The 27,990-nt window shown below is 36.9% G+C and overlaps 1 protein-coding gene across 1 annotated transcript; it reads right to left on the bottom strand.

The window, feature by feature from the left end:
- Window positions 1-870: 870 nt before the first annotated feature.
- LOC140135681 (RING finger and SPRY domain-containing protein 1-like) lies at window positions 871-27,990 on the bottom strand. Its single transcript, XM_072157268.1, has 14 exons — window positions 27,835-27,990; window positions 23,110-23,753; window positions 21,916-21,968; window positions 18,677-18,789; window positions 17,283-17,468; window positions 14,368-14,434; window positions 13,319-13,450; window positions 12,426-12,541; window positions 9,097-9,240; window positions 8,139-8,250; window positions 7,414-7,516; window positions 6,624-6,776; window positions 2,977-3,081; window positions 871-1,265 (listed from the first exon to the last, which is right to left on the bottom strand). The coding sequence occupies exons 2-14, from the start codon at window positions 23,667-23,669 to the stop codon at window positions 1,082-1,084; spliced, it is 2,028 nt and encodes a 675-aa protein (XP_072013369.1). The 5' UTR covers window positions 23,670-23,753; window positions 27,835-27,990; the 3' UTR covers window positions 871-1,081.

Genomic DNA, 27,990 nt, shown 5'->3' with positions numbered 1-27,990 from the left:
TGTTGTCCAGGGTCAGAATTTCGTTTCACAGTGCAAGAATCAATCTTGATTCTTGCAGAATAAAATAGCGGGAATCATTTGATTCTCGCAAATCAACTTCTGTGTAAACTACAAACGCTTATGGAATCAACTTTGATTCACGCAAATCTGTTTACGAGAATCTTTGCGAGAATCGATTCTCTGATTCACGCCAAAATTCTGACCCTGGTTGTCCTCCCATGCTCTGGCAAGGTGAATGTAATCAATGGTGAAACATAGATGTGACTGCAAAGATGTATTTATAAAATGTGCCATAATTATGTAATTGTCTTAAATAAAAAAAATTCTGCTAATCTTCATTCCAAACTTGATCCGTAACGTGACTTACAAAAATCACCATTTCATACTTACAATCTAGATCCTGTGTCATATACTGGGGTACCCAAAAAGGTGGTTTTGTTACATTTTGATGTGCAGCTTGGATTTCAAAACACTGTCTCTTGAGTATTCCTTCACTTAGAAGATTCAATTAGGTCTTAAATTGAGGCTAATTTATTCTATATTACTCATGTTTTTATCCGTTTTAAAATAATTTTTAATTATTTTCTTATGACGTTTGGCATGAAATGTGCCAAGGGTGGTTGAAGATTAGGGGGAGGAGGATTAGGAGGAGGGATTCATATCGTAAATTTGATCTAAAACCCCCATTAAAAATTTAAATCTAGTAAAAAATGTCTAAATGAACTCCATGACATCTAAACCAAGTAAATAGATACAGAAGTTCATTTAAAAGGCTAATACTTGCTCAGAATGATGGTAAATGTGGAAAAAAGAGGTGGGATTAAATCCCCCCTACTTTGTGATTGTTTTTGCATTTTTTAACCTATTTCCATAAAAAAAAAAGGTGTCAAAATGCTCAGGAGGATGAACCACTTCAAATGAGATGTGTAGGTAAAATGTTTGAAACATTTCATTTTTTTACTATGTAACACAAATGTATCCCAGGTTGTGACACAGGACCATTATTCAATTTATAAAAGTCTTTTGACCCATACACACTTGAATTCCGCAGGCTATGAACACGCACCGTGATGAGCCACTGTCAGTCGGGCGCCTCCCTCTCTGATGGCGCTATTCTTGCAGATGGTAATACAACTGCTTGGGTTGTTGCAGTTGCGTCGGGTGATCGAGGAGGTGCAGTGATTGAGATGCGATTGCGTGAACGTATCTGAGCTCTACATAATGGGCACTGGTCTATTTGTGCGAGGCATTCCATGCACATACCACTGAAAGTAGAAACAACACAATTGTATTATTATGACCATTAAGGTAATACACTATTTTAAAGTGTTGCGATTTGGTAGTTCACAACATCTTGCGAATGGTAATGAGCTTTGGCAAAAATTGCATTGCTCATTTCTTGGCGTGTAGAAGAATTCAAATATCACAGAAATAATTTTGTAGGTCCTGTGGTTCTTGAGTTATGTTGTAAAGAGGGCTGAAACAACAACACTTTTGTAAAATGTACATAACTCATTAACAACAATAAATTAAGCAAGTTTTCAAATTATATAATTTGTAGAATGAACCTTTGCAAAACATCAAGGTGTTATTTGTCAATAATTTATTGATCTAGAGAATAAAATCGATTTTTTTTGGTTGCTTCGACCAACAACTCCTCGTCTACCCTTAACAGCATCTATATTGTTTGGTAGTGACATCAGTACCATTTTGCAGTTGTGCTGCAAGTGTGCCTTGTATGGGTGTGTATATACGATGTGTGGAATATGGATAACGAACACGATTTGACACTGCGACCAGCAAAATATGCAGTTTCATCTCGACCACACTTGAGGTGAAACATTAATCACTCAATTTATTGGAATCAATCAATTTATTGGAAACAGCTTCAGTATGTGACACGATCAAGGGAAATGAGTCGGATGATGCTAATATTGTTTTTGAGATATTGGCAAAAACAGTGTTCAAATTCTTTTTTGTTTCATGTTTTTTTCAGCGATTGATAAATTGACGTAACTTCGCAAAGAAAAGTCGTATCAACATGGGGTTTTCAGTTTCTGAAAGCTCCTCTTTAAAAACATGTATAAAACTCATTTTCGACCAGGGCCGACATGTGACTCATTCCACTTGATCATGTCACATATGTGCATTTTTTTTTTTTATGTTTTGAAAAAGAACATTTTCAGTTTAATAACTTATCTCAATAGCAATATTTATCTTAATAATTAATTTGATTTTGAATACTTTTTAAGCAGGCACAAAAAAATACATAAAATGGATTACTCCAGTTGAAATTCCATACACCCCCTGCACAAGACATGATCATAATCTTCCACATAGGGAGTGTGAAGCTCAAATCGGATTACCTTAATGGGCGATTCGTTTAAAATCTACACCTTCCGTGTGGAAGATTATTGATCACGTCTTCCATAGGAGGATTTCAACTCAAATAGCCCAAGATGCCATCAGAAAGCAGAGTCATTATCACTAAAATCCGAGGTTGAAAGAGTTGAATTTCTACTGTATTTCATTCTTGCCTGCAGCATGATATTATTCATATCTTATAAATCAAACGTCTACATTAGTACTTTGTAGTCTGCTAAAAAGCACAAAAATATCAAATGAATAATAAAAATGAATATTATAATTGCATTGCAATGACACATTCAGCTTTATGCTGGTTTCATACTTTCTGCCGCTTGCTGCTGAGCAGTGTGACGCTTCATCATGCCGCTTGTACTTTTCTGCAAGCGGAGTGGCAGCGGCATGACTATGAAAGCCAATGTTGCCGCTCAGCATCGGCAAAAATTACATCATGTTGTGAAGTGGTGGAGTAACCGATATATCGGCTTGCCACTGGTCACCGCTGGCGTTTCGGGTGCAACTGCACATTGATGCAAATTCGTTGCCAGATTGGCAAAGCGGCAAGTGGCAGGAAAGTATGAAACCAGCATTATAACTATGGAAGTGACTTACCTATGTCCACATGGCATGATGACAGCATTAGCATCCCTATCATAACACAATGTACATGTACTCTCACTTATACTCAGATGAGTCAACATGGCTATTTTCTTGTGTCTGAAAGAAATGTAGAAAGAGGATGTCATGTATATAGCAAATAATGACCCAGTGTCCAGAGAGTCAAGGCCCGTGGGTATCATATGATATACGTGAACATTGACTTTAAAAAAGCACCCTAAACATGTATAAGATTAATCTGAAAATGCACCCCTAATCAAGTTTTTTGTTCAGTCAGATGATACCACTAGTCAATGGCCAGTAACCCCGGGGTTATAATTAAAGACAGAGATAAAAAGAATTTATCGCGTCTGATGTCACTGTCAATTACGGTCCTTAATTGGTTTACACAGGTTAATCAGCGTGTAAAAGGAAGACCGATCTATCTGGTGCTGATCGGAGAAATAGGCATTGTGGACATGGTGCCTTCAGTTAAGAAAGTTTCCTACTATAAAGACCTAAATTTTGAGATGGTTTGCATGTCGAAAGGTGCAACATTAACAATAAGGCGCCTGGTTATAAATCCGCGTTCAGCAAGCCATCATCACGACACTTGTAAACAAATCGTGCTCGAGTTTGATTGACAGATGACGTCAGACGCTATAAATTCTCTTTATCTTTGTCTTTAATTATAAGGCATTTGATAAAGGGTAGACACAATTGTGTTAAAAGATACAATTTTTCATCCTAGCGCATCAAGAACGTCAATGAGATGAGACAGCTGTTTTGTGTGCGCATTTTATACATGTTCGCCAACTCGTCAGCTTATTAATTGAAGATGCAGCCAATGATATGTACACAAACATCACCGACTTGCCAAGGTAAAAATAGTATAGTACTCAAGTGGTGCTTTGATAACAAAATCAATGGTCAATCTCTTGCTGTTCAAATGCTATGCATTGTATAATTTGATAACAAAATACACCTTTTTCATATTTTAAGCATTTGTGTACATCCATATCAAAACGATGCACTTGGCGGATGCTACATGTGTCTCATTTCACATAATAGCTAGGAATACAGAACAGACTCAATTCAAGTGGAGGTCACTTCAAATCATCCCCAAGTGACATGGTTAAGGAATGCACTCTGTATTCCTAAACCATGTGACTTGGGGATGATTTGAAGTGACCTCCACTTGAAATGAGTCTGGTATTTATTCCTAGCTATTATGTGAAATGAGGCACATGTAGCAGCCGACAAGTGCATCCTTTGATATGGATGTACACATTTAAAATTATGTGTACATCCATATCAGAAGGATGCACTTGTAGGCTGCTACATGTGTCTCCTTTAACATATTAACTAGGAATAAATACTAGACTCATCTCAAGTGGAGTTCACTTCAAATCATCCTCAAGTCATGTGGTTTAGGCTGTATATTCCTAAACCATGCGGCTTGGAGATGATTTGAAGTGACTTCCACTTGCAATGAGTCTGGTTTTAATTCCTAGCTATTATGTAAAAAGATACAAATTTAGCAGTGAGCCTACAAGTGCATGTTTTGATATGGATATACACATATTTGTTTTGCCGACATATTGCACCCTTGAAGGCTCCTAATCGAAATACATATGTGACCGTCCACGTCGAAACGCTCGTAAAGTCGACCCCTGTTCAATTTTGTTTTCTTCCGTGTTTAGAAAACATATATAATAAGCTTTACAATGATATATCATTTGACTTCAAACAATATCCAGAAGTGGAGTTATGGCTTGTTAAAATTTGCTCCTTCAGTAAAAGGGTACATTATTTTGGTCCTACATTATTTCTCCTTTTCCACATCGCTGGTATCTATCTATCTATCTATCTATCTAGGCTATGTCAATCCACTGTTGAATGTAGCCCTCCTCATGATCACTCCATACCTTTCTATCTAATGCTACTCTCGCCCATGTTGTACCAATATATGATGTTATATCATCTCTCCATCTCCTCTTCTGTCTACCTCTTCTTCTTTTTCCCATTCTTGGTTGCCATTCTAACAATCTCTTTGTCCATCTGTTATCATTTCTTCTGGCAACATGTCCAGCCCATCTCCATTTTGATTGTTTGATTTTTCTCAAAATGTCTGCAACACCGGTCAGCTGTCTGATGGTCGAGCACCTTACTTTGTCTCGCAGTGAGATGTTTAACATTTGCCGTTCCATTGCTCTTTGAGCGGATTGTAGTTTAGTTTCTAAGTATTTAGTTAATGACCATGTTTCAGAGCCATACGTCATTGTTGGAAGGACACATTGATTATATACTTTCCTTCTGAGTGACATGGGTATATTTTTGTTGCATAAGATTTCTTTATGTCTTCCAAAGCAACTCCATCCTGCTTTTATCCTTCTCAATATTTCTTCCTTCAAACAATCCTTTAACCTCAGTGTTTGGCCCAGATATTTATACTCCTCAACTCTTTCAATTTCCTGATCTTCAATAACAATATTTTTATCTGTTGCCATATTTGTCATATATTTTGTTTTTCCTTTGTGCATTTTCAATCCCACCTTCTTGCTTTCTTTGTTCAAGTCATTAAGTTGTATTTCCATATCCTCCACTGTTGAGGTAGTAAGGGCAACGTCATCTGCAAATCGGAGGTCTGTTAATTTTTCTCCATCAACATTGATTCCTCTTTCATCCAAAGGTAGTTTTTGAAGATAGCCTCCATAGCTGCAGTGAATATCTTTGGTGACAACGTATCTCCTTGTCTAACTCCTCTGGATATCTTAACAATTTTAGAAACGTCAGTATCCAGATGGATTCGAGATGTTGCATCTGTGTATATATCCTCCAGAATACAAACATACCCTTCATTTATTCCTATTTCTCTCAGTGCTTGGAAGAGATCCTGGTGTTCTACGGAATCAAATGCTTTCTCGTAATCAATGAATCCAACACATAAGTCAAGTTGGTATTCATTTGACTTTTCTATGAGTTGGTTTATTGCAAGTAGGTGGTCCATGGTTGAGAAACCTTCTCTAAAACCTGCCTGCTCTCATGGTTGATGTTCATCCAGTTCTTTCTTAAGTCTATTTTGAAGAATTTTTGTGAAAATTTTGTACAGATGTGAGAGAAGACTAATGGGTCTGTAATTCTTGATGTCTGCTTTGTCTCCCTTCTTGTGAAGAAGAATGATTTTTGCTTCCTCCCATCGCTGGTATTACATATCAAATTGTCATAATTGGTGGTCACTTCAAATCATCCCCAAGTCAACGAGGTTCAGGAATGTCCTCTCATTGTTGATTGTTAGTTAACCCACCACTTGAATAGGATTTGGCCAAAGCAAACAAAGACTAGAGCTATTTACTAACTCTATGCATAAGTAAAGAGATCACATTATTATTCAACAATAGGATTAAAGATTGGCATTTGACTGACACTAAAATGAGAAACATGTAGGACAAACATTAGGTAAATGTGAATACAACCTTTATGCACATTTTGCACTGTAGCTCGAAATACAATTTGCCGACTTTACGAGCGGTTTGAGATGGATGGTCACATATGCTGTTACCTTTTCGGGGTGAGAACAAAATGAAAACCAGCTTGGAGCTTTAGCCATCAGGTTTGTTCGGGTCTGAGAGTTTGAAACCTTGTAGATTGATTTGACCTACCTTGGCAGTATGACTTTCTGTTCTGATGAGAGTTGTGCATATTGGTTGAATGTCTTATAAGGCCTTGATGGCGGGTGTTTGAATGGACTCATACCAAAGTTGAACTGACATTGCTGGAAAGACATGAAACTAGCTGCTGCAAAAAAACCAGTCCTGGAAACAAGATGGAATACAAAAATATGTATCAACTGCAATAGAAGTTTACCATATTTTATATTACTAACACCCAATACAATTATTGACATACTTTGATATGTTAAAGGCTTGAAACTCACAGTGTATGGAAGAATAGTAAGTTCCAACTACCGTAAGATATAACCCTTAAATGCTAGTAGGTTTTTTGTTTGTTTGGTCATATGATGGTTTTTTATTAGTGTGCACTCCTTGTAAAAGGAGTTTTGCATGATATTGTGTATTTTTTGATAAACTAGGTTAGGGATAGCTTCAAAACACAACTCCCAGTTAATCGCTGACCCCATAGCTAGGGTTCTAGATATGCCAGCACTCACACTGTTCAACCTGCACCCAAGGCTAATGGAAGGAAGGCCAACCAGCACAAAAATTGATAGAATGTACAGATGTGTCAAAACAGAGCTCAAAAATGTCACAAGAATTTCAGGAAGCGCAATCCACTAAATTCTGACCGGAACTCAAATTAGGCTAGCTAGAACCCTGGCCATGGCGGTACCGGTGATTGGGCCTGATTTCTACCCGCCAGGTCTGTCAGTGTCTTTAAAGGCATCCCTTACAAAAATTGTTTGCTCAGAGTAAAATATATTAGAGAACTTACTTGGCTACCCTGAAGACATCTCGCTCAGGTGCAAGTGGGTCTCCATTGAGAGAGAATACCATTTCTTCCTCCTCCAGGTCCAGCATGAAACCTATCACATCACCTGCAATCAAGAAATTAAAACACATTCAAATACTTTGACTTAACTGTCTGATATTATTATAAAACAGTAGAAACAGGTGAATTACAATGAATGTAGAAATTTAGAAATATGTAAAATTAAAATATAATGCCGAAATTAATGATTCATAAGAGTTCTGAATATTGATGAACCATTTAATACCTGTACACCATTTTTCACCCTGATGTGGCAGTGACATCAGTGTGCATTTCATTGGATGCAGCATCAAATCGCTGGCGTCCGCTCAAAGCGCTGGTGTACACATGCCCGCGCTCAAAGACACCGGATAGATGTGTGAGCAAAACAGCTGCTTCAACGTGTTGACGTCACTGCCACATCAGGGTGAAAAATGGTAGAGCTACACTCAATGTAAGGTTTTGTAATGGAAGAATGTACAGAAAAAAATATTATCTTATCTTACACACACATTTACATATTCTACTATCTTCTTGCTTATTTTCACCTTTTTTCCTATTTTTCCTCTCTTTGTTCCCCCTCTTTTTTTTCTCCCAGTCTTTCTTTCTCCCTCCTTTATCTCTTTCCTCTCTTTTCCTTCAGCTTTTTACTACAGTTTCCCCCTTCCTTTTATTCGTACTAGTCTTACCAGGCTTCCACTGAGGATGAAAATGTGGCCTACTGCGTGCCTCATACCAGTATAATTGTCTGCAGCCATCATATGAAAATGAGTATTCATCATCACCTATGCCATAACCCTCCTGGAATGGGATAACAAACAACAATCAATCGAACAATCAATCAATCAATTGATCACAAAAATCATTCTAGCTTGTAGCTCTATGCACTGGGCCTTTTTTACTGGGCCTTTTTTTACTAGGCTTTTTTTTTTACAATTACAAGTTATTACAGAAAAAAGCAGGCTACGAATACAGTAAAAAAGCAGCTTATTTTATTTTTTAAAACACATTGCACATAGCTATTTTGCAAAATGTTTTAATAGAAGGAATTTTTTTTTTGGCCTAAGGGAAAGGTACGTTAACCATTACATTCCTGATATTTGAAAACACAAATATATCCAATATTTATCTATTGCTCACCAAGTGAACACTTATCAAAAGACTTTTGCTCCTGTGAGTTTTTGTGAAAATAAATAATATATCCTTGAATTGACATAGTGGAACATGATGCCTACTGGTACCAAGCTGCTGATTTAGATACCATTGTGAAGGTGCTATCAGTATATTAAATATAACAATAGGCAAAATATTTAATTCACAATCATAAGAGGATGTACCTTCTGCATCAGTGTACTTTTTATGGAATATGTAACATGATCACGCTACCAACATGACCGAACCTTGACTGAGCCTAGCGACAACTGTATTATGTGTTTGCGCCATAAGCGTCTTTGTGTAGTATGCTTGACGCAAATATCTTTGCATACCCAAGTTGATTCTCATGATCGAGAGTTAGATATTTTACTTATAGTATTGCAGTTTGACAGCAATATTTAACTTTTTTAAGCTCCTACTAGCAAATACATGCAACTTTTCCCACTTGCACTGTTTATTTTAACCTAACTTGTACACTTAGTAACAACTTACATGATTGAGGAATTTACTATCCTTGGTTGCCCATCCTATTTGCATAACGCCATCTGTGACGACAGTAACCTCATAATACCACACACCAGTGTCAACGCAGAATGTACAGCGCACACTTTCAAATGATGAAGCATCATTACGAGCCTACAAAGAACAGGTGTCAAAATATAAAATGTTACTGCTTTTCTATGATAAAGGTAACTAACTAAGCTACAAGTTACCTTCAAAACATTGCTAGATTTAGCATAAGTTTAAAAAAAGGAAAGTGTAGTGATTTATAGTTCTTAACGGGTTATGCCATTTTAAATCGACTTTCGAAAAGTTTTTTGATACATTCATTGATTTCTCAAAAAGTAAAAATCGCAGTTTAACAAATAACGGTTCAAATGAAAGCCATTATTGGGGGCTAATTGTTGTATCACTATGATAGGCCTGACACCAATATAAACACTTGTTTCGGTGACCCAAGTTCATGGTCATTTCTGCTCACGCACTTTTTACAGATGGCCTGGAATTTCATATTTCGGTTTCAGCGATTGTCCGAAAAAGGTGGTATGTTTTTGAAAAGCGTTTCCGCTTGGAATGTAGATAGTTATTGTTGCTATTACTCTTCGCGATTTTAATTTATGCCCCCTTTAGCCGACAATTTTCAATGCATTTTACACAATAGATACGCCGCTTGCATAAATACCGCTATTTTTAACAGTATCGCTTTTTGTTAACCAACATAACATCAAAAAGAGTTCTCAAGACTTTGATGAGACCATAGATACCAAATCGGACTACATGTGATGAACAGATTTTACACTAGAATCAAAAGAACCAGCGTAGGCCCTCTCAAAATGTACTTTTTTAAAATATCGCGTTGTGATAAAAATGACTGCCTTTTCCTTGTTTTTATAACAAGGAAAAGCTTTACTACCTCAAACTTCAAACGTAGTGCTGTCTCGGTGTCCGTTACTGGTTAGTATTATTCGATTAAGCGATTTTCATGATTTAGGCCTACTTAGCCTACATTTGAGCAACTATTTGCCCACACCGTACTGTAATATATTCCAAATATGGCGCTGCATTCAGTATCACGCTAACGACAAGGTTATACTAAGATGTGTAAGACTTTCTGACACTATATTCACGGTTGTTCTAATGGCTATTCAAACTTATGACAAATTTGGCTGGTTTGCGTTGTTCAATACCATTTCATTTAGTCTTGGTACCAGCGGTTTGTGCTCCTCCGTCACTAACGTTGGACGGAGGAGCACAAACCGGCTGGTACCGAGACTACATTTCACCCTGATGTGACAGTGACGTCACATCCGGGTCACGCCAGTATAAAGCTGGTTTCCACAGAGGAGTAAGATATCTTACTCCTCTGTGCTGGTTTCATACTACCATGCCGGTTGCAATGAGCGGCGTGGCGCACTCGCATTACAGACAAACGGACACAATCAAGACTTGTCATTGGTTGAAACGCTCTGCCGCTTGCCGGGTGTTCGTGATCGCGCGCCATTATCGTGATAATCGGGGATTCCTTTTTGTGATGAAGGCACCAGCCGAAATGTCCGCTTTTCCAGAATGCAATGAACATAACTCTGTACTCCCCGGGAGATGATGTATTTTATGACACTCATGGCGGGAAAGAGATATGAAACGAATTTTATTAGGTGCAGCATCACTCGCTGGAGTTCGATGGCGCTGGTGTACATACGCGACGCGCTTAAAGACACCGTGATAGATGCGCTTGAGCGAAACAGCTGTTCACAACGCGTTGACATCACTGCCACATCGGGGTGAAAAATGGTATAGGTAATAGATGACTATGAAACCTCAAACTCGCCCCTCGATAAAGATTGGCAATTGAAGCAGGCCTCAGTTTAGCGAACTTTGTCTAGTTTAATGCGATGCGAGTGCAAGCGCCGCTCAGACTGTGAAGGTTTCTGGATACCGAATATGTGTTTAGATTAGGCCTATATCATGTCCTCTAGGCCATATAATTTATTTTTGGAAAGGAAAGTCTAATCTCGGAGCCTATTCAATTGAGAAGGGACTGGATTTTGTCATAATAATATAAAAATTAATACTTAATGCCTCGCGATTTTTTTGATATCCAGCCATAGTATTTTAATTGATTAAACTGAACATAACGCTATATCTTTACTAGCTTCATGCACTAATTTGCAGACCCGCCCGGCCTTCTACAAGAAATAATAAGCGCTGCCTCCTCGAAATTTCTTATGCCATCAGCTTTGATGATTAAATATTATCTACAACTCGGCACCTGTGTTCAAGGCCTTTCTTTTATCTATTGACATCAAAAGAAAGGATTAGAATGATCAGAATGCCGTCCCTGACCCCTTTCCACACATTAATAATGAGTCGGTAAGGGAACGTGCTACCGTTATACTTCAATGAGTACGTATGGCTACTACGCAGTTCAATGGCCTTATTGTGATCTGGCGGGAGTTTTAAAAGCACGGTCCCTGACTGCGTGGGCATATTTCCGGACAAGGAACAATAAGAGACCAATTGCCTGGCAATGACGTCACATGTAATCCCAGTCTATAGTGTGATTAGAACATTATAGGCTGGTGGTCACTTATAGTACGATCAGTACGAAAAGTCCAATGCGATTATTAATGTATTTTCTAAAATTAAAAGAACCACTTTTTAGCGGGAATTTTTGTAAGTTACACAGCTGAAGTTGTGAAAGGGTTGAAAGACTACAATATTACGGCTTAAACAAGAATTTCTTTGTTTGGTCGTTATTCCTATAGACTCATCCCTTAAACACTTGAAAACGTTCCTGCTATCTTATTGGTTCCTGAGCTGTGTGATATGACACGGTATAACATGGTTCAGCGTGTTCGTGTCAACGCGATACCTGTACGGCGTACAGGTATAGCACTATTTGAACCATTTGAATTAATATTTGAACTATTTGCATTACTATGGCATTATGGCGTACACACTATTTGAACCAATCAGAGGTGCATAACAACATCGGTTCTAATTAAGCCCTGGGTAATTCGTTGTAAAATGTAGGATTTAATTTGATCAAAATTTGGGTCGATCCTTCATGTAATTATTTCGTGTAATCTAATCCTAACTCTAACCCTAATCCTAACCCTAACCCTAAGCCTAATCCTAATCATAACCCTAATCCTAACCCTAACCCTAATCCTAATCCTAACCCTAAACTAACCCTAACCTTAACCCTAACCCTAACCCTAATTTTGTGTAAAATTACATGAAGGAATAACCAAAATTTGGTATACTTATGATTAATATTTTTATTTGAATTTTTGAAGTGTTAAAGAATGAGTTCTTACCTCTAACCCAGTAGGTGATATTTTGAGGTACTCGCTCACATCATTATCATTTAGCATTGCATTACAGTTTGCCATAGACACTGACTCATACGTATAGGGTCTCCCATCCACCGGAACTGTGATTCAAACAATACAATTTTGATAAGTAATTTGAGTATGTAAGATGTAAATTCACCGATATCAATATTATTCAATGTTACTTATTGTTATTACGGGCTTGAATAACTCAGAATGAAGATAGAGTGCAACTTTACAATATACACAGTCGTCATCTACGCTTTCTGGCTATGTTGCCACTGTGCACGCTACTACTGCTCTCAGGCTTTTCTGTCTTTGGTCTGTGTCAGAGTTTATGTGTCTACTTCTTTCTCGATTTGCGCCACCCACGTTCGTTTTGGTCGCCCGACAGAGCGTTTAGCTTTTTGCTGTAATTCAGCTAGGGCCTGACATGCTGGAGTTTCTTCTAGGAGTCTGTATAGATGACCTACCCAGTTTAGACATTTTGTTTTAATGGTTTTGCTCCATGACACTTTTCCCTGTTTTTCAGTCTTAGATCAGGACTCGTCATATATTGTAACACATTTGAGATGTATACTTACATAAGTTATCAAGGCACCATTGGGCACAGAAACTAACTTCTCTCAGTCTTAAATCAGGACTCGTCATATATTGTAACACATTTGAGATGCATACTTACATAAGTTATCAAGGCACCATTGGGCACAAAAACTAACTTCTCTCAGTCTTAAATCAGGACTCGTCATATATTGTAACACATTTGAGATGCATATTTACATAAGTTATCAAGGCACCATTGGGCACAGAAACTAACTTCTCTCAGTCTTAAATCAGGACTCGTCATATATTGTAACACATTTGAGATGCATACTTACATAAGTTATCAAGGCACCATTGGGCACAGAAACTAACTTCTCTCAGTCTTAGATCAGGACTCGTCATATATTGTTCTAAGGGCAGCAGATAATCCATTACATTAGAATTGCGTATACTCAATTTATTCTCGGCTGAGGAGAGATAAAAATAGCAAGAATCATGCGGTTTCAAAATTCATGGACACACACTACTATAGGAACTATCATATTACTTGTAATAGTATGATGATAATATCATAATCACACCATTGGGCTATTCCAGTTGAAATCCACACTACCAAAATTTCCAAAATGGGGATTATGTTTTTCAAACATAATTGGTAAAGCTTAATCATTTTGAAACCAATACTCCCCCTGTATTATGGCTTTAATTATATCTTGCACAACTGGAATGAGTATTTCAAATGGAACTTACCCAATTGTTTATTCTATTCGTAACTCGTACTCCTCTGTGGAAGACTTCAGCTAAATCTTCTACAGGAGAAGTGTGGATTTTAAATGGAATATCCCATTGGGTGGACTGACAAGTTGTTATTGATTGAAATGGTTTCAAAATTCATTGACAAACTACAATGTAGTACTACAGGAACCATCATGTTACTTGCAATATCATTCAATTGGATGGGCAGTTTGCTCCTGGGACAAGCAAAATGAATGCTGTTGACAGATTCTAAATTCTAATGCTCATTCAAGTTCTGTGAACTCAAAATAAGACTAGACTAACAAATCATGGCTATACCAATAGCTATTTGAACTAATTTAAGGGTTAAAAAAAATTTTTAAATAAAAAAACAGTTCCAATATTTTTTTATCTAGTTTTTAAAAATTAATAAAAACAATTTTTGGCCCAAGAATTTTTTTTGTTACAATGGCCGAAAAATTTTGACAAAAAAAATGTTGTTTTTTTTAATTTTCTCCAAAAATGAGTATTTTGGCCCAAATTTGACCTCACAGATCAAAAAGCTTCCATAATTCCAGGGTTAAGACACTTGTCAAATCCTAGACTACATGTATAAGTAAGACAACTAACCATTTACTGTAATACTTACTTGTCTGTGCAAATTTTTCTAGAGCAATGAGTGAAAATAATATCACCCTTGGGTTCAGTTTCAAATTCTGAAAATAGAAAAAAAAAAAAACATGTTCAGTTAAATAATCGTAACAGAAATAACAAATACGTTTGATGAAATCACTCTTACAAAACTTCATTAAACACATTTCACATAAAACATGACAAATGGCGGAAAGTTTGAGGAATCAGTTACCCCAAACAACGCCCAGACAAAAAAAATTAAGTAAAAAAAAACATTCCGCATTAGGTTTTCAACTTGGGAAGGGCTTTCAGACAAACTATTAAATTAAAATGGCCGAACAGGCTGACAAAATAATAGGTATTTTTGACTTCATTTGCCAATCAAATGTGCCACAATCTGGTCCATGGGGGCCAAAGGCGGCAAATTTGAAACTGAGATAAAGGTAAAAATATGGAGTAAAAAAAACAACAAAATACATAAGAAAATAACTTCATAACTTTAGAACCAAGTAATGTATAGGCCTTCGGTGTTTTCAGTAAATATTGTATCTATAATGTAATAATTATAGTAATTCAATTTTCAAAAATGTCTCCTTTGGCCCCCATGGACCAGATCGTGTCATAAATAAGGTATTTAAGTCAAAAGGGTATTTCAACACAATTTTTTTATAGCAAAAAGACACCTAAACAAACAATATAATAATAGTGATAGGCTGTACAGCCCAAAAAAAAGGGTGATGTTTCAAAAAGCTTAGTTGAAGCAGAATTGAAGCAGATAATCCTCCTGAGCATTTTGACACCTTTTAAAAAAATATCGGTTGAAAAATGAGACAGTGCCGGCCAAAAAACTACGCATAAGGGGGATTTCTTGGGACCCCCCTATTTTTCACTATTTTGACAATTATGGGCATTTTCTTTGCCTGTTTGTTGGATTCTAATGATTATTTACATGATTTTGGGTCCCCTGGATATATTTATGCAATTTTTACACAAATCATATGTTTTAATGCAAGTTTATGAGCCAATTTAGGATGTGAGGGCGCTGTTCAGCCTAATAGCTGTTACGTATCCCCCCTACTAAAATTTTATCATTTCTTATTATCAAATCAAAGTTACTGATATATAACAGCATCTGTCCAAATTTGAACTCTCAACCTTATTTCACTTGTGCATGGTACCCATTTGAAAATGTGTAGCGACGCTTCCATTGACTTACATGTGATACAAAGTTCGTTGACCCCTGTATATTGCTATGGGCAGGTTACCCCTGTATTAAAAATTAGCGCCACGGCCACACCAAATGTGATAAATGGCTAAAAATTTCAGAATATGGATGATTGATGATTATCTCTAGTATGATTAACTTTAAAATAAAAAATGGTTGCGAAAGGTGTCGCTAAAAGGTAAAGCGCCCTCACAGCCTAATTTTACCCAAAACCGTTAATTTTAAGGACACTAAAAAGTTCCATTTGACACAAAGTGCATAAATGACCTTCCTGGACCTACAACTATGTAAGTAGATACTAAAAATGCATTAAATAATCCTTAATGTGATAACATTCCCTTAAAACTAGAAAATAGGGGTCAAATCTGCCCCCCCCCCCTTGTGTGTCGTTATTTGGCCGGCACTGTCTCAATTTTAGGCCGATTTCAATAAAATTGGTGTCAAATTACTCAGAACAACAAGCTGCATCAAATAAGCTGGTACCCTAAGCTGTTTGCAACTGCACCCTTATACAGCCTATCACTAATAATAAACAAAATGCATACTGCACCTTTTCCCCATTTCAATTTATCTATTATTTTCTTTGATCCATTTATTGATGCATTACTTCCTTGTTACTGACATCAATTATTTTGGGGGTGTAACACAACCTTCCCTAATTTTGTTTATTTGATTGTTTATTTGGGTGTGTTTTGCTATAAAATTGTGTTGAAATACCTTTTTGACTTAGTAAAGTGACACTTTAATCCACACTTATGTGACATTCACCCACAAAAAATTCACATCTGCATAGCCATCACAGAAGTTCTCTGAAGGCCTGTTCAGATGGTCACTAGCATCAAAACTATTGAAGCCTGTCCAGATAATAAGTTTTAACAACCGGCCTATCGCAGAGCTAGCAATAGACTTGTGACTAACTCAAGGCCAAATCCAGCCTCATTCGGCTGATCTTATATTACCTTATAAATGGTAGGACAACTATCTTGCTAATGTAGCATTCACACAACATACATGCTCTTGGCTAACTCATGGCTAGTCTTTCAGGACTAGTTAACCGCTAAATTTTTTAGGATTAACATTCCAGTTTCCGATTTGAGGTTAGCGAACCAAAAAACTGTTCAGACAGCTGTTAACAAAGAGTTTAACCTTGACGCTAGTCTTGTGGCTATGACCAGCGTCTGAGTGTTCCTAATGTCATTTATCTTCTACAATGAGGCAACACCATAAATAGGGCTGCTAAGAACATGCAATTGCATTATTTTTTTTTTTTTTTTTTTTTGCGATTTTTTATTTTTTTTCGCGGATTTGGAGAGTCCCTGGACCTAACATCAAGTGCTACTATCATTAAAAAAATTATATAAAAAAAAAAATTGAAAAATTAAACAAATTAAAAATTGCGTTTAAAAAAAAAATTTTTGCGGATTTGGAGAGTCCCTTGAGCTAGAGTGAAGTACTGCAATCAGTTGTGGTTGTTTTTAAAAAATTTGGAAAAAAATTACCAAAAAAGTTTGTATCCAAATGGGACCGATTTGTAACTTATGTTCACTTCAAAATCTTTTTAAGATATAGACTTGTGTACAAAACCAATGCATTTTTATATCTTCAATAGATTGGGGTGCGTTTTTGGCCTCCAAAATCGCGTATTCTTAGCAGCCCTAATCATAAAGAACCACTCATGCATTGCAGCTACTCTATCTTACACTCACCAAGTTTGCTAGTAGATATTTGAGGACATTACTCTTCATAATTTCTATGCTTTTAGGCCCAGCTAATTTCTCTGCTAAACACCCTAGAATGGTTGCTATGTTTCGATGTTTGGCGGGGTGTATCTCTGCATCGCTAGAATATTCTTCACACAGGTTGTACGTTGAGCACAGTTTTTCTACTGTGTCCTGGAAGTAATAAACAAGACAAAATGAATAAATAAACAAGAGAGAAAAAAGATAAATTTGTGACTATTTTTGCATTTTTCTCAAAAACTAATAACACACTGGTAAAAAAAGTTATGTATATTACAGGGGCAAGGAATCCAGTTACTACACTGAAATTGCAGTGACTCAAAACAAGTAGTTATTGATTTATTGATCAAATATTGGTTTCCCTCATATTTGACTGTAACTCCACAACTGTTGCTGTGCTGAAATAAAAATTTCCAGTGCAGTAGTTGTAGTCCTTGCCCCTATAATATACATATCTTACTTGTCACCAATGCGCTATAATTTGTGAGAAAAATGCAAAAATAGGCACAAAATTGGCAAGGGGTGTAGTACCACCTTAAGGCAAGTGGATTTAAGACAAGTGGATTGGCAGGAGCCATATGTTTCCAGTTTTAGCCATTTAGTAAATAAAAAACTGCATTATACTTCTTAATATTTTACACATTAAGGAAATGAGTCAAGGAAGCCAATAATCACATTGATATTTCTATAGGTTTTGCAGTTTTGAGTGAAGGTCAATATACATTAAAACAAAAGAGTTGGGCATTTTCCCCCTCCCAAAAGAATCATGCATATGGGGCAAAAATGACACCCCTTATATCAAGCCTTAGAATAGAACCCCATACCATTCCTCTTGTGTGCCAGCTTTATTTGGCTCAATAGTTAACTTCAATCTTGGGTGCCAGCTTTATTTATCTCAATATTTGACTTCAAACACTGCTAGGCATGCTCTCCTTTGATCAATTTGTAAGTGACATGACTCATAACATTGTGGGTTGATATAAAATGGTGCACACAGTTGGGTGTAGCAATGCATGACTGGCACACACTTATGTGAATTTACGCAAGCAGATAATTTTCATGTTGAACCATATAGTTAATAACATATAAATACTGGTCCTAACAGGCAAAGTTCAGCACCATCAGTTAATGATCCGAGTACTGATCGTTCCACAAAGTATAAGAGACCAAAATTCTATACCCATGTGCTTGTTACCGCATGGTTTTCAAAGCCCAGTCTTGGTATCTTTTGCATTAGCTAAAAGGAACACAACAACGTCCGTGATTTGTTAGACATGGGCGATAGCAAGATCGACCCTACAGTGTGGGTCACCTGTTTCTCTGTATTCTATGGGTTGAAGGCAACATTTCAGTGTACTTACAACAGTTGGGAGTGAGAATTCGTCTACTAAGAGAGTAACTACAGCTGCACCCAATGGGTCTTCTAATGGGATTGTCTTTATCATGGATTGCACTATCTCCAACCAGCCTTGCTCTGAAACAAAAAAATCAAAATCTCAAACTGAAAACGGCTTTGTGTTCTGTAGTATGGGAATTTACATTAGTCATGGGATCTCATCTTGCAAACATCGTTATTTATAAGATGATGATTTCCTAGGTGAGGTTTTTGCGGTTTTGAGAATTTTGATATTTTAAAAAGCTGTTGATTACCCCGTGGGCAATTGATGAATGTACCTTGCAACCTGTATCTTGCGCATAACATACATGTATGTCATATAAAGTATACATATTGTATTTTGCATACACAAAACCTGCACATTTCTGCCAAAAACTACAAAGTCACAACCTTTCTTGATACAAAATTTTGTGTTTTTTTCTAAATTTATAATCAAACATGAATGATCATAGCATTTTCCCTTAGGTCCGGCGACTCTTAAAGATTAAAAAGATTTGTTCCCAAATGTAAAAAAAAAACATATTTAAAGCCAAAATCCACGATCTGCATACAAATAATAATTTCGCATTTGCCAGAGCCCTACCATTATCCCAACTGCCCATCAAAAAAATCCTTCCACCCTATACTGGACAGTACCAATAAATCATCCCAAATTATTACTTTGTATTTCAGTAAGATCTTCTTATATTTCATTCATTATGGTAACTAATGATTTCGTTGTTTTTTGTTTTATCCAACTGTTTGGCAAATGCTGTATGTGTTTACTTTACATTACATCATACTGTATTAGCATTATCAGCTTTACAGATCATATCAAACTATAGAAAAAAATATCATAACCATGATACAACATTATCATGATTATATTCCTTACTAATAAGTTGGTTCATTGTACTAATGACACAGACGGAAGCTATTGGTATCTGTGCATGCAACATAAACATTAATAATGAGATTCCCACCATTCTTTCTCGCTTTGATTATCTTCGCATTATGTTTGCTGTTGGATGTCTGTGGAATAAATACAATATTAGCTGGGCTGACTATATCAAGCTGAATACTCTTTCCTCCAGACAAGCAGTCAACATAGATTTCCGGCATTTCCATCGCAGCCGAACTGACACTTTCCATAATTCCCTCTTTGTCGCATTTCCCAGGTTATATGGTCCACCTTACCAAATGATGACTCCAGTGAAATTGTTTTTAGTTTGTTTTCTTTTTCGCGCAAAACGCGCGTAGTTGTATGTACCTTTATCAGTAATGTATTTGTGTGCGTTTTTTTTTTAATCCCTTTTTTATATATCTTTCGTCAACGGGGTTATCGGAGATCCACTTCAAAGTGATTTAGTTCGCTATTAGGGAATCCGCCAGGGACCCCGTTGACTATTGTATTTGTGTTTATTGTTTTAAGGCTTTTTTTCTGCTATTGTATGTATGTTTGCCTGGATTATCAATAAATCAAATCAAATCAAATCAAAATCAATCAAATAATGTTCATAACTTCTGGGAATTATGTTCTAAATTAAGAAAATTAATGATGGCTCACTTTATAATATGACACGTTTGGCTTGCTCTGTTTATGTAAGCTGATCCATTATATAACGTCATTATACATAGTACAATGTAATAAAATAAATGTTCAGTTGTACATAATGGCATCAAATATTTGGCTCAGAAAAAGAAAATGAAAGTTATTTTTCAGCTAAGGCTATAGACCACTTGACATCATTCATTGTTTATCAGCAAAGGCGAGGGGCTGGTCTATCGATATGCTTGAACGAACCCCTACACTGTTCAATGGCTTTCTTGTACTATATGAAATGTGGTGGGCGATTTAAAATGTATGTGCCCTGAGCAAACTATGATGTGTACGCACACTGCAGGCCAATGAACAATGAAATTAACATAATTCGCTTGCATACTGCGGGCAATGACGTCACATGTCAAGTGGTCTATACACTATTTCATACATCATCACAAAGGAAATTATTTGGATTTGATCAGAATTTGATTTCTTTGTAGTGCACAAGAATCAATTTTGTTAATTGCAAACAGATTTTTAAGGAACTCATTTGACTGTTACAAATTGTCATTTACTTTGAAAATTTACAAGAATTGATGTTGATTCATGAAAATCTTTGTGAATCTTTGTGAAAATCAATTTGCAGAAACACATTTAATTCTTGTTGAGTTCCATAAAATTGTTGACTCCAATACCTGTATGAGATCATAAAATACATAAAACAGCGTAATTATGTTATAACAGTATGATTTATTACTCGGAGTTTCACGCTTAAAACTGCGATCATCAGATAAATAGCTGAACACTGAACTGTAACTCCAAAACAAAACAAATAAATTCACAGCTTTGAAAGCGTACGTGTCTTCACTAGAAAAGCATGACAGCGTGCATGTTTAAAAAAAACTCCGAGTAATAAATCATGCTGTTATAACATAATTACGCTGTTTTATGTATTTTATTACACGCTCTACTATCTAATAGTATCGAGCACTATCTTCAGCTGTTTTGATTAACTAGTATATATTATGTATGAGATCATATATGGTCCTGTGTCACAACCTGGGGTACCTTTGTGTTACATAGTAAAAAAATGAAATGGCTCAAACATTTTACCTACACATCTCATTTGAAGTGGTTTATCCTTCTGAGCATTTTGACACCTTTTTTATGGAAATCGGTTAAAAAATGAGAGAGTGAGGACAAAAACAATCACAAAGTAGGGAGGATGTAACCCCACATATTTTTTCCACATTTACAATCATTCTGAGCAAGTATTGGTCTTTTAAATGAACTTCTGTATTTATTTACTTGGTTTAGATGTCTGGGAGTTCATTTAGACATTTTTTACTAGATTCAAATTTTTAAAGGGGTTTTAAATCAAATTTACAATATGAATCCCTCCCCCTAATCCTCCTCCCCCTAATCCTCAGCCACCCTTGGCACATTTCATGCCAAACGTCATAAGAAAATAATTGAAATATATTTTTAAACAGGATAAAAACATGAGTAATATAGAATAAATTAGCCTCAATTTAAGACCTAATTGAATCTTCTAAGTGAAGGAATACTCGAGAGACAGTGTTTTGAAATCCAAACTGCACATCAAAATGTAACAAAGCCACCTTTTTGGGTACCCCAGTATATGGCACAGGATCATATATTATAACTGATCAAGTTCTTACCTGTATCTGCTATATATTGAAGCCGTATAAGGGCATAAGGTGGTTCTTGTTCACTGAAACAAATAATACAATTCTTGGTAAGGTGGGTGGTATTAATGTCAAGGCAGTGATTTTGAACATCTTGCACACATCCAATATACATACATGTAGCTGCCAATATCTGCTGCCCACAGACTATTCACAAGTGTAAATGATCAGCCCTCATGAATATGCGAGAATTCACAGCATACAAAGCACAGGAACTTTGGCAAATAGTATGTAGTTTGCGAATAGGCAGCTGCCAAATTCATCTGAGTGTACAAATGATGAATTCTCCCTCTGTGAAAATGTTACTTATTTTCCCATAAGCAGTAATTAACTCATTGTGCATGATATTGAAGGTGTAATTAAGGGGGTACTACACCCCTGGCCAATTTGGGGCTTATTTTTGCATTTTTCTCAAAAATTATAGCGCATTTGATACAAGTAAGATATGTATATTATAGGGGCAAGGACTACAACTACTGCACTGAAAATTCAACAACTCAAAGCAAGTATTTATTGATTTATTGATCAAATACTGGTTTTCCCTCATTTTTGACTGTAACTCCACAACTGTTGTCTGTGCTGAAATAAAATTTCCAGTGCAGAAGTTGCAGTCCTTGCCCCTATAATATACATATCTTACTTGTCACCAATGCACTATAATTTTTGAGAAAAATGCAAAAATAGGCACAAAATTGGGCAGGGGTATAGTACCCCTTAACACTAACAATTTTACTGGGTCTCCAAATTTCACAGCAACTAATTAAGATTCTTTTCTCAGTATAGGTGCAGGACTATAATTCTGAAGCGTTTTTGTTCTGAACAACTTTTTTTAATTCCAAAGGGTTCATAAAGGCCTATTTGGACAAACAACCCTTCCGAATAAAAAATGTTCAGAACAAAAAGCTTCGGCAATATTACCAGACTCCTCTTGATAATGGTATCATCATGTACACTGTACAGGGTTTTCTTTTTAAAATGTACAAAACTGAGACGCGCATTATCAAAAAAACAAGTCTTCCAAAATGAACAATTACTTCCTAGGCAAATGTGTTATCCCCTTCAGAGGAAAAATTCACAATTGAAAGGGTATAAAAAATTGAATATATCCCTTCAGCAAAATGCAAACCGGCTATTAAAAGCAAGTTGCTTAGTACGTATCACTCTTACTTGTCAACCAATCTTCTGATGGCCGTCAATGTTCTCATAACTAACGTATCTGTACTAGCATCATCATCATCCTCGTCATCATCGTCTTCCCCGTAAAAATCATCTGAACTAGCATCTAACTCCTGATATTGTGCCATAGTTCTAGATGCAACAGAGGCAACGGCTGATGCCGATGCCTCACTTAGAGAACTATCCGTCCCAGTACGGTAGTTTGAATTTCCCTCCGCTTCATTTGAGAACCTCTGAAGAGGTATGACCTCACGTTCTCTGTCACGGTCTCTGTCACGGTCTCTGTCACGGTCTCTCTCGCGATGGCGATGACTGGCGCCACCTTGAGTTCTCACAGGACCTGCTGTGTCCTGGTGGTGATGGTGGTGGCGGTTTGTCCTTTCATACGGCTCTGCGTATTGATTACGTTGTCTGTGGTTCTTACTAATGCATGAGTTGCCCATGTGTACTAGCCAGCGTATGACACCGTCAAAGCCTCTTGACAGAGATGATACCAGCGGCGGTAGGGTTTCTCTTGTGGCTATATAGGTGGTCCACACAGCTACAATCATCAAGAGATCCTGCTAGGACTCTTTCTACTATATAAACACTTCTACTCCTACTCTTCTGCTCATCTCTGATCCACAATAACAAATCTGAAAGTATAAGAGAACAAACAGAGAATAAGGAAATGTCTTCTAATGGATATTCTATAAAGTTAAGCATTTTGATCAATATCTTTTGTGAGAATCCCTAGAAATGAACATTTTTCTAGTCTTGTCTTTTGGCATTGTATGTAAATCTCAGAAAATTGAAGTGTAGATCATAGAGCTAGATCATTTAGGGATTCAATCATGTTTCACCGTTGTTCATCACCGATTAACAACAATGCGTCCGCGTCGTCTGAGTGGTATACTTCAAGAGGGCAGCTTTAGCTGCCCGAGTGAAGTAAACTACACAGACGCGTCGGACGCAAGTTGTTAATCGGTGATGAACAAAGGTGAAACATGATTGAATCCCTTTCAACAACGAAACAAGCTAAAGAGCGCGGGCATTCCGCTAATTCTAAATAAAGAATAATAGTAATGATCAAATAAGTATAATTCACTGCCATGGAATGGGCTAATCCATTTAAAGTTTGTGGAAGATTTTGGGAATATCTTCCACGGGGGAGTATGAATTTCATATCTTTGGAACAAAATGTTCAATTTCAATGGGGTTTCTGCAAAATGTAGCTTCACAAATGATTGATGCAGTTGCAATCATATTGAAAACTGAAAATTAAATATGCCCAGTTCTACAAACTGATTTTGCTTGATCACACCACATATTTGTCACATATTGTGCTGTATTATACATCATACAAGTATGTATGTGGCATTTGTGGCAAAATAGAACTGAAACTTAAAAGGATAATGCATTACCCTCTATTTTGTCTCTGTCATATGAATATTAAAACAATTTGAACAACATTTGGTTATGTAAAACAGTTTGTACAAATGTGGTGTAGTTATGTGTAAGTTGCAACTGAAGTAAATATTTACCTAATTACAGGCTGTATCAAAATCATTGGTACTCATCAGTTTCTAGTGATTTTGGACAAGACTAAGACTCCATTTTACAATCAAGGCATTAGCCAGAGGGGTGTTCAGGTGTCATTTGGATGCCCTGTTTCAATTTGGACACCCTAAAATTCTAATTTTTATAATGTAGTGAATAGAAAGTGGACACCCTGATTTTGTAGAATAAGGTATTTTGTACCATTTTGGACACCCTAAAGACACCCCTCTGGCTAATGCCTAGATCACAATGCAATATATGATCCACCTAGTTTGTAGATAAATGTTATAAAGCTATATGGATATTTCAATATGGTCCAATGTTACATGAATCAGAAGGCTTTTCAATAATCAATGACCAATCATTTTGATACATTTTGATACACTCAGTAGATATAAAGACTATCACTGGTTTAGGTCAAAGTCAAAGTCACAATTCCACACAAACAATCAAATAGGGATAGTCTTGTTCAAGACTCTCTCCTTTATACTACATACATTTACGACCAGCCAATAACCCCCGCCAAGCAGTGCATAGGCCTACTAATACGAATCGCTGTTAATTTATAACCGTGGTAACCTGGTTTTTTTTCTTAGTCACATACCATCTACTCAATTTCTGATCGCGCTAAAAAGACAAATCGCCCCACCTGAGTCTTGTTCAAGTTTCAAGCTCCTTGTCATCTTGGTATATATGATTGGATGACTACTCATTTATCTAGCACCATCTCACTCTTTCCTTCTTTGGTATTCTTAACCCAGCGCCTAATGGCCTTTATTAAAGCACCTTTTGATGACGGAATAAACTTATGGAAAAACTGTGATTGCGCGCGTAACTCGCAAAAATATTTTCCATATTGATGCTAAAATTGTGAGATATGGGGCAAAAAGTGAAACAAATTTGCCCGAAGTGTACAAAAATGTGCACTTTTGGGGCTAAAATGGCCAAATATGAGGTTAATTTAGTGAGGAACCCACATACAGGTGTTAACATGGGGCTACATGGACCACCCCCCAGATCAAAATATTGGGGGGATTTATCCTCCCAATCCCCTAGGATTTACGCCTAGACATGCCCTCTCCGAGCTCCGCTACTGTTAGCAATTATAGCAAATGACTCTAAAAATCACCAAAATCTGCAATGTACTAATTTTTTTGCTAATTTTTTTCAGTCAAAATATATACCTTTTGCCCAAAACAGCTCATTTTGCCACGGGAATATAATTTCTGTCAAATGGCCGATTCTAAATTCATACAGCAATCTCAAAAACAGAAAATCTGGGTCGGTCGCCCCCCTCAAATAAACGCCCCCACCACTTTTTTCAACCAAGATGTTTCAAAAATGCCGATATTTCCATGCTATCTTGTGTAGTAAGCTTACCAAGTTCCCCATATGGTTGATAATACCGTCACTTTTTGGCGAAAATCTGGATTGGAAACCCGGAAGTGAACCAGAAGTCAGTTCATAGTTCATCATTTTAGCGTGAGTTTTAAGTTTACCTAATGATTTCAACGGGAATTATCGTTCTAAAATTGACCTTGAATAAACGCCCCCCTTTGGGAAAATGTAACGCCCCCGGGGGCGTTTATTTGACGAAATACGGTATGTATGCTACAACTCAATAATAAGTTCCCTCACATTCGAGATGCCGTACAAAAAAATTAATACGAAGGCAATGGGTGTTTTTGCAAACATTGGCGTATCTAGGGGTTGTGGTGCCTGGGGCAAGGATATATGGTGCCCCTCCCCCTACCCAATTCTTGAAACAATTGTGCAAATTTGCGCAAATGTAATTTGGTCATATCATGTTGAATGATCGATCTTTCAAATGACTAATTTGGGTGAAATGTGTGTGATACGCACAATAATTTTGACTTTCAAAATAAATCTACCGGTACTTTTTTGCCCAAAACAGCTGATTTTACATGAATTTGTACAATATTTTGCAAAGACCTTTCACACTGGCCGACCGATCACGTAAAAAGTACATTTTGTACATTGTTTGCAATACTATAGTAGAAATATAAATTGAATGAACACAACCTGGCATAGCGTGATGATTTTCTGCGTACACTGCGCATCAATTTACGCTAGCGTGTGACTGTATGTGTGTAAGTGAATCCAACCGTGATCCATGCCAATGCACTTGTGATTGGTTAGTATTCAGGGTCGTGCGCTTGTGTTGTAGTTGAAATATATGCGATATATGATCACGTTTGGAATGTGTACAGCTGTTGAAAGCTGTGTTCATTCAATTGAAATAGTGTAGGTCATGCCTGCATCATCAATGATCATGTGATGCTAGCTCAGCCTCAAAGGGCTTTACAATTTACATGCACAAATGAATGTAGGTTTTCAGCTGTGCACATAATTTTGCTGAACATGCATATGTACTGATGTAGTTTAAAAGCTCACTTGTGCACGATTTAAAGTGTTATTCAGATTTCCTTTTACAAATTAAGCGTACCAGCGCATATTATTTTGCACATGGTCCAATGCACACGCTTGACGTCGCGCACATATACGCCATGGTTAATTTGTAAAAGGATATCTGAATAATACTTTAGATTTTACTTTCTAAATCGATCCCTGCTGAGTGCTGTGGCTGAAATTGATCAGCCTGCCCTGGGGCCTTGAATTGAAATAAGGCGCTGCCGACACAATTCAATTTATTAATAGCGTGACGAATTTTTGCGTACACTGCGTGATGTACGCCAGCGTGTGCGACTGTGCGTGAGTAACGCGAAAGTGAATCCAACCATGCCAACGCACTCATGATTGGTTAGCATTGTATCCAAGGTTGTGCGTTCGCGTTGTAGTTTGAAATACGCGATATACAATCGTGGTTGGATCGAGTGCAGCTGTTGAAAGCTGCGTTCATTCAATTGGAATTCTTACTATACATGCTCATGTGCTATAGCCAATCGGTACTAGACTTCATGTTCACACCATAATCGGTGACAAATCGGGCAGTGCAAAAGGTCTTAGCACATATGAGGTTTATGTATGTCATGTACACATGTACAGTGATGTATGTACCCGGTGTATGTACAACTGCACTGCACTGTCGTCGATGTACACGACTCACTTTTTAAGTTTTTTTAGTAAGCTTTTTTTATTTTAGTAAGCTTAAAATTCGAAGTTCATATTACTAGATTTACGCTTAAAAATATTTACCTTCCACTAATTTGACAGCTTTGATACCATATGTGTTATTAGCAGCTTCAGTTCTAGCGAAGTCACACAAACACAGTACCCGGAAGAATAGACAAATGTGAAACGTAAGGCTACGAAAATTTGTAAACATTTGTCATTGATTAGCGATATCATGGG

Source organism: Amphiura filiformis, chromosome 16 (genome assembly GCF_039555335.1).
Source record: "Amphiura filiformis chromosome 16, Afil_fr2py, whole genome shotgun sequence".
NCBI classification, from domain to species: domain Eukaryota; kingdom Metazoa; phylum Echinodermata; class Ophiuroidea; order Amphilepidida; family Amphiuridae; genus Amphiura; species Amphiura filiformis.
This window is presented reverse-complemented; position numbering and strand designations above follow the sequence as displayed.

Coding starts and splice junctions, on each gene's coding strand:
- LOC140135681 (XM_072157268.1), bottom strand. CDS start 23,669: ATGATTGTAGCTGTGTGGACCACCTATATAGCCACAAGAGAAACCCTA. Junction 6,777..7,413: donor GATGTCTTCAGGGTAGCCAA/GTAAGTTCTCTA, acceptor TCTTGTTTCCAG/GACTGGTTTTTTTGCAGCAG. Junction 3,082..6,623: donor CAGAAAGTCATACTGCCAAG/GTAGGTCAAATC, acceptor CATTTCTTTCAG/ACACAAGAAAATAGCCATGT.